Below are 16,539 nucleotides of genomic sequence, written 5' to 3' on the forward strand. Positions count from 1 at the left end.
TGTAACTATAACCGGGTGTTAGGGTGACTTACAACTAACTTTTTGCGGCTGGAATTTAAGTTCAAAATTGCCGTAAACTGCAGTTTTATGGCCCTAACTCAAGAAGGGATTTAAAATATCTTTATCAAATGTAATCCTACCCATTAGTCTAGACAAAGAGAACTGTTTCTCTGAGGTGGCAATTTCACCTTATAGGCAGAGGGCAGAAATTGCAGGATGAAACGTCACTGAGATAGTAACTTTGTCTGTTTGAGGGGGGGCAGTCTGGGTTTCAATCAAACCAATTACAGCTGTGCTGCTGGTTGTCAGCATTTTTAATTCTTTAGTAATGCAGTGACAGGAAAGGGTGTGTGTGAATGAGTGTGCATGACCTTTTCTAAAGCAAAGAAATAACTCAGCCAGCTTCCTCAAGCAATGCTGCTCCTTATCTATCCCCCCTCCCCCACTCTCAAAGTGTGGTCTTAAGACCACTCAGGGACATTTATTCTAGGAAATACCTGCTATTCCCCCCCTACACATACTGCCGGCACTTTCAGCTCTATTACCTAAACCACCCTGGGACCCTAGTAGAAAGTGGGTTTCCCACAAACCCTCTAACTGTGCTGACTGCGGGGGAGTTCAGGCCCTGGGGCCTAGCAGGGCCCATGGTGGATAAATCACATTGGGCCTTTGCCCAGATATCCGCCTGGGGGCGAGGAGAACCGGCTTGACTCGACCGGGGCTTATGTTCCCCATCGCCGGGCAACTAGCGGCCTGTTGCGTGGGGAGCGGGGAGAAACAAACCGGCTCTGCTGGGTGAAGCCAGCAGGCCCAAGGTCTGGGCTCTGGGCACCCGGTTTCCTCCTCCTGTGTCTGCCCAAAGGGCGGCGGCTCCTGCCCCAGGGGTGGGTCTCTGGGCTGCCCCACCCGCCATGGGTGGCTGGGGGTCGGCTGGGGGGGAGGAAGACGCCGCCCCCTTCCAGGCCTAGCGCCCTGGGCATGGAGTGAAACCCAGGATAGGCTCGGGGCCTTGATCCCGCTCCGTCCGGGAGGGGTCCGTACCCCCCCCCGCTGGGCGGCCTCTGCGGGACGGTCCCGCCCCCCACGCCGGGTCGGGCCAAGATGGCGCCCCCCGGCTTCCGTGCCATGGGTGTCGTCACTTCCGGTGGGCTGACCGCGGGGCGCCCCGACCGGTCGGCTGGCGGAAGTTCCGGTCGGAGAAGCAGGAGAGTGTGTCTGGGAGCCGGGGAGAGAGAGAGAGAGGTGCGGAGCGGGGGGGCCAGTACGGGGGGAGGGGAACTGAGCGATTGTGGGGAGGGGTCGGTGGGGGGAGGGGAACTGAGCGATTGTGGGGAGGGGTCGGTGGGGGGAGGGGAAATGAGCTATAGTGGGGAGGGGGGAGACGCGGGGAGGGGAACTGAGCTGGGGAGGGGTCGGTGGGGGGAGGGGAAATGAGCTATTTTGGCAGGAGGGCCAGTGTAGGGGGAGGGGGAAGTGAGCTATTGTGGGGAGAGACGGGGGGAAGTGAGCTATAGTGGGGAGGGGGAGACATGGGGAGGGGTCGGTGGCGGGAGAGGGGAAGTGAGCTATTTTGGCAAGAGGGCCAGTGTAGGGGGAGGGGAAGTGAGCTATTGTGGGGAGAGATGGGGGGAAGGGTCAGTGCGGTGGGGGATAATGGCCAAAGTATGTGTGGAGGGAGAATGGTCTATGGGGGGGAGGGAGGCAGAGGTAAGACCTTGATGTCGTTGGGACAGACACCTGAGATGGGAGGGTGATGGGGCTGGGGCCCAGACGCATCTCAGGAGATGGTAATGGAGGGGCTCCAGGGGAGTTTTGGGCTATGGGGTCAGGTGGAAATGGCCCCAAGAATATCATGGGCCGCATGTGGTGGGACGTGCTATTGAAGCTCCTAGAGCTGCTCTGTGAATGAGCTGTGCCGTGTGTGAGGTGCGAGGGTGTTGGGCTATTGGAGATCAGTAGAGGGATGTTGCAATTGACTGTCTATGATGATACAGGAAAAACTGTGTTTGCCTGCAGGCTAAGGAAGCACATGGTGGCTCAGGGTAGGGGAAATGTAGGGATATGCCATGGGGACCATATCCAGGGAGAGAAGACCTGGTAAGCATGTAGTACTTGGGATAATGTAGGAAATCTGGGAGCTGGGTCAGTGCAAGGATATTGCAGGAGACAAATCAGAGACGTTAGTGTGGAATGTACTATTCTGCCGACTGTACGCACTCAAAACACAGCACAAGGTAGCAAGCACCATAAATGACAGTCAAACAAGAGAGTTTCTCATAACCCAATAATCAATGAGGAAGCAAGGCAGGAGAGAGAGGTGTGTCTGGATGGTGTTTTGAGAGCAGATACACAATTGTTCCAGAGGGTAGGCGTGGCAGAGGAGAAGACTCTCTCCTAAGTTTCAGAGTAGCAGCCGTGTTAGTCTGTATTCGCAAAAAGGAAAAGTCTCTAAGGTGCCACAAGTACTCCAACAAATTTATTTGAGCATAAGCTTTCGCTCAGATAAATTTGCTAGTCTCTAAGGTGCCACAAGTCCTCCTTTTCTTTCCTAAGTGGAGTTTGGGGAAAGAGGCAAAAAGGAGTCTGGTATTGATTGGGTAAGAGACCAGAAAAGGGATGGGAGAGAAATACACTAGGAGGCTCTAGGGAGGTGTTGGGGATCCATTGGGTTGGGGGACTGTTATAGATTATCCATGTGTGAAGCACTTTTCTGGGTTTTAGCTAGGGGATATGGCAGCAAAGATAAGCCAGTGCTGGCAGGATATCCATACTGGGACCTGCACAGTGCAATGGGTTATTGGCCCAAGCTTTCTGTTCTGGTGGCCTAAGGTCATTGTCCTAGTACTTAGTCTGCTGCTGTGTACATCACGAAAACCACCACACAATTTGCCACAATTTGCTGAGCGTTCAAGAGGGATCAAAGAGAGGATTTGCAGGGGTTGGTCTAGATGAGGTCTGAGATGCATTGGCAGGGGTGAAAAGTAAGAGAACTGATTAATAAGCAGTGGTGCAGGGTGGTGTTGCAGGTCATGACAGAGGTGTGCTGGGAGAGTATTCTGAAGGGGTCCAAGATTGGAATGGGAGATGCATCAGGTGCATTGGCAGAGCTGCCTGAGGGAAGCTTGTAGAGGGACTGGCTCTAACCATTTATTAGACTTAATCACTTGCTTTCCCAAGTATCAAGCTTATGAAAGGTGCTGCAGAGTGGGGTACATTGTGAAGAACATGCTGCTTTGTAAAATCTTTGGTGGCATTTCTGATATGGCACTTCAGACTGCATGCTCTGTGAGCTGGGATTCCTGTACTATGCTAAGGGGAGCACTTTCAGTGGATCTATAGATGGGCATGAGTGTTAATTATTATTGTTATTGTATAGTAGAAAGGATTGGATTAATTAGGGAAGACCAAATTGCTTTGGATAAAATAAGAACTGATGCAGGTTGTTGCCACAAGCTCAGAGTGAACCTTTCCTGGCCAAATTCTATTAAGGAGAAAGTAAGGTTAAAAATCATGGGGCCAAATTCTCCCCAGGTATAATTCCGTTGACTTTGATGGAGTTACATGAAGGATGAATTTGGCTTAGTAGGTTTTAAAACTGTAGGCTGTGACTGTCTTATCTTTTTGTCTTTTGTGACACTGAGACCACTGTAGTTGAGTGAATCAAGACCCTACACTCAACTTAATGGCGTTTCTCTGACTGCATCTAACGTGATAACTTCTGAAAACCATATTTGGTCAATTCCAATTTTTCAGGGAATGTTTTAGGATCAATGGGCATAAGCCTACTAATTTTGGTGAGGATCAGAAAGCCTGAAAAGCCTGATTTCCACGAAAATCCAGCCTACAGACTGCCCATGTGGTGCTGCAGGCAGGGCAAACTCTCTGATGTCCTCTGCTGCTACCCATGCACATCACAGGCAGCTGTTTGCATTTCACTGGCAATGTAAGCTGAGCTGCGCACCCGTTGAGTCTGGCCCCTCAACTCTGTTCATTTCTAGTCCAGTTTTCTCAGGTCTCATGTAGGAGCATAATATGCCAATGACTGAGTGATGGCTACTCCAAGGAGCTGCTTAAATTTAAGCAAAAAGCCACATTAATTGAAATTTCCCAAATCTTGCAAAGGTTTCTTTTTACATTTTTTTTAAAATTTACTTTTGATTGTTTTGCATAAAACACATTTGGGGGCCTGATAGAGTGCCCCTTAACGTCTTATCTTTGTGGCTGTCTCTGCACTAACTGGGAGGCATACATGCTCAAATGTTGGGGCAGTGGGCTATTTTTATGGTATTTCTGACCCAACTAAAATCATAGAGCATTGGAGATCTTAGGAGAGTGCTCCCTGGAGGTTCCCAGCTCAGAGAGGGTTGAATATACGGAGTGCTTCTCTGAACTGCCATACCATCTGTTAGCCCCTCACAGCCTGTGTGAGCAGAGTGTGTGTGTGGGGGGGGGGGGGCGGGGGGGGGAAGGTTGGGGGATCAGTTCTTATCCGATATAGGGAGCACATTTTAACTGATCTATGCATCCATCTTAGGTTCTTGTAGGGCCCCATTTCCATAGTATCTGAGAGCCTAACATTCTTTAATGTACTCAACTAGTAACTATTCTCAGGACAGGGACCATTAGGCTATGCTGGACAGTGAGACTCTGCTCTTTGGGACTGTTGTCACCTACCTTTCTGGCGAGTGCTGTTCCTCCCCACTTGTTTCTCTGAACATGGGAAATGCAGTAATATGTGGGTTCAATCTCTGCGGCTGCTTATGTGGCATTTGGGTGCTAGATCTGATGAGCTCGTTCTTCTAATATGTGATTAGAGTCTGAAAACATGACTGTTCAGTCTGTGAAACGAGTTTGGTGGATCTGGGTTTAGTTCCCGTTGGACAGGTTTCCACATCATCAAAATCACTGGAACGGTTGGATGTGACTGGCACCCATCTGGGCAGTTTCAGCAGAGAGGGTAAGGACTTTACTGGGCCATGGAGATGGAGCTCCCTCCAGGCTATAGCTGTTGACGCTAGTGGGACAATGTGGGGAAGTGCCCTGTGCCCATGCTGCACCTGTTCTGTGGCTGAATAAGATATCGATGTCCAGGATTGTTAATAGCTGGCACCTTCCACGAGCAGTAAACTTGTTTGGTGAGATTAAACGTGCAGGCAGCGTTTGCCTGCTGTTTGAGGTGGGTGTGATGGTGATTGTATTAACAGATGCAAAGAAGATTTTGCAGGTGATGTAGCTGTAATGCCAGCAGGTGAATGTTGCTTGTTTTCTATCCAGCTGGGTCTGTGGGCGTAGCTGGGTAACAAAGGGCTGTCTGGTTTATTAGCATTGCAAAATGTTTGTCACTGGTCTGTTTGAAAAGCGGAGGGCAGCAGGCAGAGCTTGCCTTTGAGATCTTTCCTGTTGTTCCTCCTCCTCAGCATGGCTCCCATGACAGCCAGGGAGGTATGCTGAGCTAGAACTGGGCCTTGACTCCTCCAATCCCTGCACTGTTACCAGTGAGATCAATAGCCTTGACCTTAAGTTTCAGAGTAACAGCCGTGTTAGTCTGTATTCGCAAAAAGAAAAGGAGTACTTGTGGCACCTTACAGACTAACCAATTAATTTGAGCATAAGCTTTCGTGAGCTACAGCTCAATGAAAAGAAGCAAGAGTCAATTTTCACCACCCAATCAGCTGCCAATAAGTGGGAAACATTCACTGATTTCTGACTCCCGAGCAGCCAGGCTTGAGCTGAATCTGTTCTGTCGCAACGAAATATGATTGGATGATGCTCCCACAAACGTCCTCCCCCACAGAGCCTCCCAAGGCCCTTTGGAGGGTGCTGCGCAGAGCCCAGGTCCGGGCAGGAAGGGAGAGACAAACCCTTGCCATGAGCTGACAGGCAGTGATCGGCAGACGCAGAGTTTGGGGATTATTAAGGTTGCAGCTATTGGTGAGATGCCCTCAAGGGAGAATAGAGATGATGAAGCTCAGGACCTGCTTCCTATCCTCACTTCCAACACTCCCCCGCCCCCCAAAAAAGCTTAATTCAGAAGTGCTGTTTGCTGCTTCCTGGCTTTGCAATTCATCACTTGCATGTTCCCCTCTGTATGAAGAGGCAGGAGCTTTGAAACTAGTTCGGTATGAGTTCTCGCTCGCCTTTCCTGAGCTAAGCCTGGAGTTCTGCTCCATGTCACCCTCTCTGACCATCCCTGGGGCGTTACATTTTGAGTTGTCCACTCGGTCAGTCTAAACCCTGGGTTGGTTTAGTTTGGGGGCTCATAAACGATCTGCTGATGCTGCAGGGTGTTAGTCAATATGTTACCGGCATGCATGACGTTCGTGTCTGAGAGGCCATGTGTGTGCAGGGTTCATTGGGATGGCGATTGCAAAGTTCACTTCCTTTTTTGTGCGTGTTTATTTCTTGTGAAAGCTGCCCAGTTGAGAGCCCCGGAGACCAGATCGCTGTTAGTCCAGGCAGGTACAAGCTTCTCCTGTGTCCCACAATGTGCCTCACCCGCATCCTGAAGGGAGCAGCCTTAGGGGAGGAGGAGAATGTTGGTTCCATGGCCCACTACAAACTAAACTGAGCCCCTCAACTCCTGTTCCACACAGGCCTCAGTGGACAGCTGTCAGACAGCAGCAGCTTCCGGGCACCACCGTGCTGAGCTGGCTTTGAGCTGGGATGTTAATCTGTCGGTACCAAGCCCATCTGACTGCCAGCCCCTCACATTGGAGCTGGGATTTGCAACTTGATTTTGTCTCTCTGCCCTGCAGGTGCCAGCTGTTGGAGTCCCTTTCAGTGTATGTGTGGTAACAACATGTCTGTCCCCCTCCTTGCTGATGCAGTGACTGTTTCAGGGGCAGAACGGGAGACTGCAGCGGTAAGGATGGTCTTTGCTGTGTCCATCTGCTGTAGCCTCAGCTGATTAGGAAATTAACTGGCCTTTGTCTTTCCCTCTGTTGATGTTAAATGCAAAGGGGATGCTGTCCTCTAGCTCAGGCCCATCTTGAGATAGTGATGCGCTCAGAGGGGCAGCCTCTCTTGGGTTCAAAGTGTCTTCATCTCTTGAAATTAAAAACTCACACTGCTGTTTGAGTAGGACCTGCACAAAGCCAGTGTGCTCTCCTGTAGCCGCTGAGAACCAGGAACTAGCCCTGCTTCGCTGAATTGTGCTGGCCGATTGGTGTTGCTGCACACCCTTATTTCCCTTCTTGGAAGTGGAAGCTGCCAGTTTGACAGCCCTGGAGCAGAAAGCCTCTATGAGCCCTCCAGTCCCCAGCGAGAAAGCCTTGTCAGTTTCAGGTGTCACTAGGAACTGGGGTGAGGGGTTGGGTTCATGTTTGCTCAGTGGAAAAGGATAAAACTGGAGGAGGAGGAACGCTGTCCAAGCCTCTTAGAGTGGATTAGTGATTACTGATATTTATAAGGTGCCCACTGCTATCTAAAAGTTAACAGTGAATAAAGAGTGGGGTCGGGGACGGTTTCAGAGGCACAGAGTGCAGTTAAGTGCCCAACTCCTGGAAAGTCAATGGGAGTTGGGCGCTTTCAGAATCTTCCCTGCAAAGTTCCAAAGGCAAACTCTTCATCCTTGATGAGCGCCTTTAAAGAGAACCCTTTTGTTTCCCCAAAGTCAGCTGTTTAGATTCGGTCCTGCTGCAGAATCATAGAAGTAGCTGGAAAAAGGCCCATCTCCGGGGGCCTGGGCAGGGTCACCTCCCAAGAGCACACATTGCTAGAGGGCTGTCTAGTCTAATTTTAAAAATCACAAGTGATGAGATTTCTGCACCTTCCTTATGGGGAGAGTAAATCGTTGGAGAGCACCAGCCCAGCCCTCAAACCTGCGCTCTCCAGAATGATCGGGTAGGCACGTTAATGACAGGTCCAAGAGCCCTGGTCTAGGCTGTTTAACCAAGAAGACAGCTCGAGTTAGCCAGTGCCCATGAGTCAGGTGGTGATAAATAGATCCTGTAACACTAAATCTGTGAGCCTGTCCCAGTTCAGTGCATCACTCTCAGATGGTCTAGATAATACTTAGTCCTGCCATGAGTGCAGGGGACTGGACAAGATGACCTCTCGAGATCCCTTCCAGTTCTATGATTCTCTAAGGCACAGGGACACATCATTAGCTTGGGTAATTTCTGCTCGGAGTGTTGCATCTGCTTTTGTTTGTGACTGAATGGCCCTACACAATGCCCCACATGGCTGCTTTTTAAATCCCAGACCTGCCTCACCACCAATTCACCAGCTGTTGTACTGGCTAATACCTTTGTTTTCTCCTTAATTTTACAGGTCATTTTTTTACATGGGCTCGGAGACACAGGGTGAGTATTTCTGGAGCACTGGCCCTTGTTGTCTGGCTGTAAAGCGGTACGCCTAGAATCAATGCTGCTTGCTTTCACGAGGATTTGAAAAGTGCATTGTTTGGTAGCAGCACAGAGCAGAGATCAGGCAGATAAGCCTGTTGGATCTGTGTTTTTAAATACATGGAAATTGCTTCACTGCCTGTCTGGCAGGGGCATGGCTTTGCTCCTTCCCAGATAGAGAGGGGATAGTAAGAGCCTAGCTAGTTCACTGGTGCTTTGATTTTTCTGCAAGTGCAGCAAATTATGATCCCATGACCCTAGTGTGGGTATCTCTGGCCAACAGCTGTCTGGATTTCAGCTTTAATATTTGTGATTTCCAGTGGCCTCACAACATTCTGCTCTCCTGGCAGGAGGATTTTTTTTGAAGGCTAGTAAAGTATAATCGGTTTTTACATTACCCTGGGTGAGGTCGGGAGTAAATTCTATGACTAGGCAGGTGCTTTATCATTCATTGTGTGAGGCTGATTTACGGTAACTGAAGGCTGCTGCATACATGGAGCCCCTCTCTCTGCAGAACTCCTACCTCTCCTTTAACGACGCCTCCGTTACTAACTGTTAAGCTTTGTGTGACCTGTTTGCTCTAGGTCTCTCTACCCAGCTGTACGAGACACGGGTATTTCGGAAGCTCCCCCTGGCTTTGTGCTGCCGGGGTTGATGCTTAGGCAGGGAGATGGATGGTGTGGCCAGGCTTTTCACGAGCTACTGCCAGTGTGTAGAGCAGAATGAGTTGGGATCCCTGCTTCAGAGCATCTGCCCCTCCCGAGGTGGTCAAGAGGGTACCCAGCCCTGGTTCTATAGGGATGACATGGCTGTGATGGGGTGAGGGTGTCGGTATGCAGGGTGGTACCTTGCCTCACAGCTGGTAGCATGTAAGGCTTGAACTGTCTCCTTTCTCCTGTTAGGCACAGCTGGGCTGAGGCGCTATCCTCCATCCGACTCCCATATGTGAAATATATCTGCCCTCATGCGTAAGTATCACCTCTGCCCCTGATTGGGGGAAATTCTGAAACAGTCTGCTAGTTAGTGGGGGGAGGATATCTCACCGAGTAGTCACTGTCCTGAATGGAAATTAGCCTTGGAGCCTCTTTGCTGCTCCCAGGCAGGGCTCTCCCCTCCCACTCTGAGCTGGCTGGGATGCGTGGTGCTCTCCGTGGATGTTCTCCTGTTCTGGTCAGGGGGGCAGAGCTGGTGGGCTGTAGTGTTGTTCCTTTGCCCCATCGTCTCTTCCCACTTCCCCTCACTGCTATGGACCTTTCCCGTTGTAGATCACAGTGATGGAGAAGCTTTCTGACTGCAGGATGGGCTGCTGAGTTGGACTCATGGCACCCAAGCCTTGTGTGATTGATCTGTGGCCACAGCAGGGGTCACCAGTTAAGCCTCATGCATACAGAGCTAAAGGAGAATTGGTGTCAGCTGTGCTGGGATTAGGGCTCATATCCTCTGTAGGCTGCAGCCACTTGAGGGCAACATGATCTCTGTCCCTGGAGTAAGCCCGATGGTGAATCCAGCAGAGGGTGAAGTATGCACACGCTAACTAGTGCCTGCGATGTGACAAGTCAGCGTCACTCTGGAAAGGCCGGTGTCTCATGACTGGCCGTGTCCCACTGGAGGGCAAGGCAAGCTCTCCTCAGCTGGGCACTTTGGAAGGACGAACAAGGGATTCTAAAACAGCCAAGGAAAAGGTCTCCCCAGCTCTGCAGGCAGCTGACTGCCTTCCTCTCCAGAGTCCAGGGAATGTCCCCCAGTCTCTGTTCGAGAGGCAGATAGTTGGCTTCCAGTCACAGCTGGGTCATGAGTGAGATGCTGCTGCCCAGGGTCTGATTTTCTCCCTGTTCTGCGGCTTAGCTGTTCCCTGTGGCTGCATTGAGCAGGCAGGAAGCATCGGCCTCAGGCCCCTTCTCTGCGCAGGCCAGGTCAGTATAAAGCAGTCGTGCCCGACTTGCCCTGCGCGGCCCGAGCACTGATACCTCAGCAGCTTCTGGTTCGTTAGCAACACAAATGTGCACTCACCTGTCCCGAGGAAGCACCGGAGCTGCCTCCCAGCGAGCGGCGACCCTCCGCTCCAGGGCGTCCCATCCTCACGGGACGGGAGCAGGTGCTGCCCTGTCAGCGCCTTCCCAACTCAGCAGCAGACAACCAAAGGCAAGAGTAGAGCCAGTCCCCAGACGTCGGGTCCCTGGATGGGCTGCTAGGCAACAGCACACCACACTGCCTGCTCTGGGCACGTAACCGGGCCGGTGTTAGCTGGGCCGGGAGCCTGAGGGCACATGGGGACTTAGCAACTGGGGAAGGGGTAGGCAGTGAGGACTGGACATACAGTAAACAAGGGGAGGATCCCAGCCGGATATGGGGGTGCTGCGTGTGGAGGGGGCGGGAGGGAAACAGATTGCTGCTCAGCCCCGGCAGGGTGGTTCCCCAGGCCCACCTGGATTGGGCAGCGGGGGAGGGATCCTTGCAAATGCTGCTTTGGTTCCCTGCAGGATTGTCTGGTCCCTGGTGGAGGCGCAGTGTTTGTCTGAGCTAGCGATGCTCTAGGGACTGTAGCTAAATCCTGTTCCGCCCAGGTGAGCCTCCAGCTGGTGGCAGGACGTACCACGAGGGGGCGCGTCATACTGCTTCATTCACTTCCTGCTGCCTTGTTACCAATTAGTCTCTTGGGTGCAGGGCTGGAAGCTTGTTGGCCAATGTGCCCTCTCTGGGCTGGATCCCTCGGGCGGTAGATCCAGGATCACTTTAGCTGCTGTAACCCCCCGCCCCCAAAATGGGACAGGCTCCCACCCGGGCTGTTTTGCTTGCTTTTGATCTCTCTTTCTCTGCAGGCCCAGGATTCCTGTAACCCTCAACATGAAGATGGTCATGCCCTCCTGGTCAGTTCATGGGGCTGTGGGCGGGCGGAGGGGGGGGCATGTGGGTTGCTCATGTTACAGAGGCAGCCTGAGGTAGTGGCAGGTGGAATCAGGGGTCTCTCTCCAGGCACCTGTGGAGGAGAGGTAGGTAGGGAGATAGCTGGAGCCCCCCCACAAGTGGAGAGGGGTGGGTGTATCTGGCCATTAGACTCCCCTGTGCCATGGACAGTGGGAGAGTGAGGAGGGGGCTGATCTCACTTGCGTTCCCTCCCAGGTTCGATCTGATGGGGCTGAGTCCGGACGCGCCTGAGGACGAAGCTGGAATCAAGAAAGCATCTGAAAACCGTAAGAGGAGTCAGGCGTTGGGGTGCAGCCACTTGGGCTGAGGGTCTTTCCCCAGCCTCTGTCTAGCCCTGTCTTCATCCCTTTTCCACCCGACTCACCATGGCCTCTTGTTCTCCTGGAGGGGAGCAGGATCTATCCCTGCTTCTGCCTTTGCCTCTGCTCCTCCCGTCCTTTCCCTTGTCCCTCATCTCAGACTTTCTGTGCCTCTGTCCTCTGCCATGTGTGGAGAATACACCCAGGGCCTGGCCCTGATTCTGCCCTGCGCAGATCCCAGCTTCCCTGTGACACTGTAGGACCCCCTGGCCATCCTGAGCTGATCCACCTCTCTCTGGCTTCTTCCAGTTAAAGCAGTTATCGAGCATGAGATCAAGAATGGCATCCCACCCAACCGCATCATCCTTGGGGGCTTCTCGCAGGTAGGCACTGATGGTACAGGCTGGGGCTAGGGACTTGGGTCCAGCCCAGCCTCCCAGGTGCCTAGGAGCCCAGCAGCTCCCTGGCCGTGTTGGTGCAGGAGGATGGCTGAGTTAGACTCCGTGACTTTCTCAGCTTCATTCACCAAGCAGGGGGACCTTCTCCTCCTGGGGCAGTTGGTGCATGTGGTGGGAGGAGGTGAGTTCTCTCCCCTCTGGTGTCACTTACACTGGGAAGGGGTGACTCTCCCCTCTCTGGGTTGGACTCACCTGGAGCTGCGAGCCCAGGCAGCGTCTCTACTGCATGGTCCTGTGCTTGGTATGTTCCAGGGTGGTGCCCTATCGCTCTACACGGCGCTCACCTCCCAGTACCAGCTGGCTGGCATCGTGGCGCTCAGCTGCTGGCTCCCGCTGCACAAGGCCTTCCCTCAGGTACCGGCGATCTGTCTGTCTGCCTCTGGATCTGTTACTTGCTCAGGCACCATGTGGGATGTGAGTAGATCGGGGGAGGTGGGGGGAGGCTTTGCTGCTGCCCATCACAGAACCTTCTTACTCAGCAAACCCCGCCTGGGGCTGCGGACAGCAAGCACCCCGGTGGAGTCGGTGGCACTGGGGGTGATGGCATAGGTTGGCCATAGGCAGGACACTGCATCGATCACGCATCCGCTCCCCAGCCAGGCATCCTGGCACTACTAAGCCCTCTCTTTTGTGCTGCAGGCGGCATGCAACGGCGTGAACAAGGATATCGCCATCCTGCAGTGTCATGGGGAGATGGACCCCATGATCCCTGTCCGCTTCGGAGCCCTCACCGCCGAGAAGCTGAAGTCCGTCGTCACCCCCACCAAGGTTCAATTCAAAACCTACCCCGGAATGATGCACAGCTCCTGCCCTCAGGTCAGTCAGCTGCGAGTGCAGAGGGCTGTGGTCCCGGGTATCTGGGTATTGCACCTGAGCCGGCAGGCCGCACCCGAGTCTCGTAACATGGAGCGGGTTGTGCCCACCCTTACATTTCCTATCGATGTGGACTGCATGGACTACAGATCCCAGCATGCAGTGCCCTGGTGGGATCCAATCAAGGGGCTGCTTGGCTCATGGTGGTGCATTGCGGGCTGGGATCTGTACTATGTGAAGGCCGCATCTTTGTCTTGAAGAAGAGGGTGGCTGGGGCTGCAGTTTAGCTGCCAGAGCTCTGGATCAGGAGTACGGGGTGAGCGCAATGGCCTTTGCAAGGAGGCCTGGAGTTGGGGAGGGTGGCTATGGGCCCCGAACTTCCCTGGCCCCAGGAGGGGGGAGATCGTCTCAGCTAAGGGTGTAGAAGCCTAGATTTGAATGAACCTGGGAAGCACCAGCCCCTACGTCTAGCACGGGTGGGGGTTAGTCCCTCATTCATGCTGGGGGGCTTGCGCTGCCCAGTGCCCAGCAATGCGCTGGGAGCACTCAGCACAGGGGACTGTCTGCAATGGCAGCGTCTTCCCTTGGAAAGCTGGACCCAAGGCACCCCCTGCAATGTCCTCCCAGCCCTAGGCCCTGCCCCTGAGGGACGCTCCTCTGCGGGCGCCGGGGCAGCACCCGCGTGTGACAGGCTCTCATGGTCTATGTCCAGGAGATGATGGCGGTGAAGGAATTCATTGAGAAGCTGCTGCCCCGGATCTAAGCGGAGCCACTCGAGACTGTCGCGGGGAAAGGGCGCAACGTCACCGCCTCTGATCTTTCCCGCTGATCCTGTCTGCTGCAAACAGAAGCCATGGCAACCAACCTCAACTCCAGTTGTTTTCCCTCCCTTCAGTCCTTCCCTCTCCTGTCTCTTCTGCACCACGGTCCCTCAGGCAGGTGGGGTGTTGCTCCCCGAGTTGAGAGTGGAGCTGTTTAAGGTGGAGACTGTCCCAAGTCCAGTGTGGCCTTATCTCTCAATCCCCTTGATTTTCCTGTTTCAGACCCGGCTATGGAGGTGGGCTCAGCACTATTTCAGGCTGATTTCCATGGTCTCCTGGCTTTTCTCTCCTGTTATAGTGTTAGCAGGGAGTCCCTCCCCCTGGAAAGCAGGAGGAGATGACTGGGATCTGGGGGGGGGCTGCTGGCCCATGATCCCCTGGGCTCGGGCTCGAGAGCTTTGCAAAGCTACCTAGAAAGGCCCGATGACCCGCTGTGTGACCCAGCATGGCTGGGGAGCGGCTCGGGGGGGTCATGGCCTCTCGGCAGGTGCACAGCCCTTTGGTCTCCATGGTGGGACGATTCAGAGGGTTTTAAAATAAATAAGCCTCTGGAACCCGAAACTCCGGGGGGCCCAGCTCAGGGGCCGTTGGTCCAGAGAGCGCTACACTGGGACTGTACCTTAAACTCTGCTCCCTCTCCCAGCAGCACAGCTCAGGGAGCGGGCAGCACACGTGGGTTGGAAGGGAGCCCCCTACATTCTCCCCACCCACACCCCCTCCTGCCATGTGCTCTGTTACACGCACACCCCCCAACAGGAAGGCAGCCATGCCCACGGGCTCCACACTGCGTCTGATTGTGTCTCCACTGCCAGGGCACAGCTGTTATAGAGATAATCGAGGGATTTCCTTCTCCTTCTGTTGCTCTTTACAATCTTCTCCGTTCTGCGTGCTGGGACATCCCAGAGCGCGTCTGTCTCCTCTCATCGCCGCACTGTTAGAAGCCAGGTGAGGAGGCAAAGACAAATCGCTGCAGTTTACAGCCAGCTTCCTAGTGTATCTCCCCTGAGACCTGCCCTGGGTGCTGGCCCAGTCAGGAGGGTCTCTTGCTGCTACTCCTTCCTCTCACAGCAGGGTCAGGTGGGGTGGGAGGGCAGAAGGAAAAGCTCCAGCTGATGCTCTTGTCCTAGGCTGGGAGAGATGCAGGAAGGAGACTCGCTCCCAGCCGCCTCCTCTCACCAGCATCTGCTATGGCCCATGTCAGCTCAGCTGTCTCTCCATCTCTTCTTTAAGGGCAAATGCTGGAGAACCTTTTCCCACTGTCCAGGGGGCTGCCAGTCCCAGATCACCCCTCGGGGCCAGTCGCTGCTATGCCCACAGCACCCTGAGGGCTCTGCATGCTTGCCCATAGGCACTACCCTGCTGGCCCGAGGCAGGGAGCGTCCCAGCGGGGAATGTGAAAACATCCCTAAGAGCGGAATCACCTGCATGAAGAGTCACCTGAGCCTGCCTTTGCCACATGGGGTTTGGCCCTCTTCACGGAAGGCTGGGTCCTTCCTGCCCTGTTCAAGGGAGCCCCTGGTGCTGGCTGATCTACCTTGGCAGGCAGAGCAGCACCCCACAGCCGAGAGGACCTGTTCTCTCTCCCTCAGAGGATCCCTCCTCTTCTCTCCCCCACCCCTAGAGTGACCAGAGGGCAAGTGTGAAAAATCAGGACAGGGTAGGGGGGCAAATAGGAGCCTATATAAGAAAAAGCCCCCAAAATTGGGACATCTGGTCACCCTACCCATGCCCTTCCAGCTGAGGGCTAGCCTCTCCCAGAAGAGGCAGAGGGTGGTTGCTGTTGAACAGCATAGGCCTTCTCCCTCTGGTGGGCTCAGCCTGCTGGAGCATAAGTGGGGCCGGAAAATCAAGCTGCAAATGTCTTCTAAAGAAACCTTTTTAGCTAAGGGCTGAATTCCTTATTCCTCCAGCCGTTGCTGTTTCCATCTGCTGAGACAGCCCCCCCCCTTGGCATAGACTTAGCCAGCAAGGCAGTGTGGACTGGGGCTCAACCCCCTGCCTGCTCAGGGCTAGAACTGCACTGGGGATGCCAGTGTGTTGAGGGGTTGGATGAGCTAGGTGGGGCATCAACTGCCTCCCACCACTGGAGCCCTAAGGCCTGTTGGGAGCTTGCAGGGTCGGGGCAGGGCTGGGGTCTCTCTGCAGACCTAGCAAGAGCAGGGCACTGCAGTGGAAGGCAGTGACTGACTCAGTCCCGGCCTAGATGGGGACCCCCCCCAGGGAAAGAGCAGGTGATGGATGGTGCCCTTGGCTGGGGTGCAGCTTCACAGAGGCAGGAGAAAAGGGGGCTAGACAAAGGTCCATTGACGCAGCCTTGTGTTCTAGACTTGCCCAGTCTGCCAGCGCTGCACCAAGCAATAACCCTCTAGAGACTCTCAATCATATTGGACCCATTTTTTAAAGGATTTACTTATTTTGCTGCTTGCATGGGGGGTGCAGGACTAGCTCTTCTCATTTTGGACACAGCCCTCCTGTTTCTCCTCCTTGTGTCTGTTTAAAGCAGCCCCCGCCCAGGGCCGAGGCAGGGGGACATGCAGCTCACCCAAGTTTCAATGAAGGCTGGCAGCTATACCTGATCTCTTTGACTGTGAATTGGAACATTCTGCATCTTGGCTGGCTGGGGGGCCTGGCCTCATGTTCATTCTTATGTATAGTTTGGTTGAAAGTACTGGCCTGTTCTCAGAGCATTCCATGGAGCTGCTCTCTCCCTGTGTAAGCAGCAACTTCCTCTGGGCCCGAGGCTATGCTGAGGACTCAGGGAGAGAGAGAAAGAAGCTTCTGTCCATTCCTGAAAATGGCTTTTAGTTCTCTGACTTCCTTGGGGTGGGTTTGTGTTCCACACCCTTGGATCTGAGATTAAAGAAAACATAAACCTCTT

The 16,539-nt window shown here is 53.8% G+C and overlaps 1 protein-coding gene across 2 annotated transcripts; it reads left to right on the top strand.

Annotated features, from left to right (window-relative positions):
- The first annotated feature begins 1,185 nt into the window (after positions 1-1,185).
- Positions 1,186-16,538, top strand: LYPLA2 (lysophospholipase 2). 2 transcript variants are annotated; one of them, XM_077837685.1, is made up of 10 exons: positions 1,186-1,242; positions 6,756-6,862; positions 8,272-8,303; positions 9,248-9,313; positions 11,165-11,212; positions 11,466-11,536; positions 11,879-11,952; positions 12,280-12,381; positions 12,667-12,843; positions 13,553-16,538. In XM_077837685.1, exons 2-10 carry the CDS (start codon positions 6,785-6,787, stop codon positions 13,601-13,603), a joined length of 699 nt encoding a protein of 232 aa, XP_077693811.1. In that variant the 5' UTR covers positions 1,186-1,242; positions 6,756-6,784; the 3' UTR covers positions 13,604-16,538. The 2 variants fall into 2 exon arrangements, with proteins under 2 accessions (XP_077693811.1, XP_077693812.1); XM_077837686.1 differs by lacking the exon at positions 1,186-1,242 and adding an exon at positions 4,891-4,957.
- The last annotated feature ends 1 nt before the right edge of the window (position 16,539 follows it).

Source organism: Eretmochelys imbricata, chromosome 19 (genome assembly GCF_965152235.1).
Source record: "Eretmochelys imbricata isolate rEreImb1 chromosome 19, rEreImb1.hap1, whole genome shotgun sequence".
In the NCBI taxonomy this organism is placed as follows: Eukaryota; Metazoa; Chordata; order Testudines; family Cheloniidae; genus Eretmochelys; species Eretmochelys imbricata.

Bases quoted from the DNA above. Each gene is read 5' to 3' on its own strand.
- LYPLA2 (XM_077837685.1), top strand. From the start codon at position 6,785: ATGTGTGGTAACAACATGTCTGTCCCCCTCCTTGCTGATGCAGTGACT. The intron at 11,537-11,878 runs GTAAGAGGAGTC...GGCTTCTTCCAG, and splicing joins CAAGAAAGCATCTGAAAACC to TTAAAGCAGTTATCGAGCAT. The intron at 11,953-12,279 runs GTAGGCACTGAT...GGTATGTTCCAG, and splicing joins TCCTTGGGGGCTTCTCGCAG to GGTGGTGCCCTATCGCTCTA.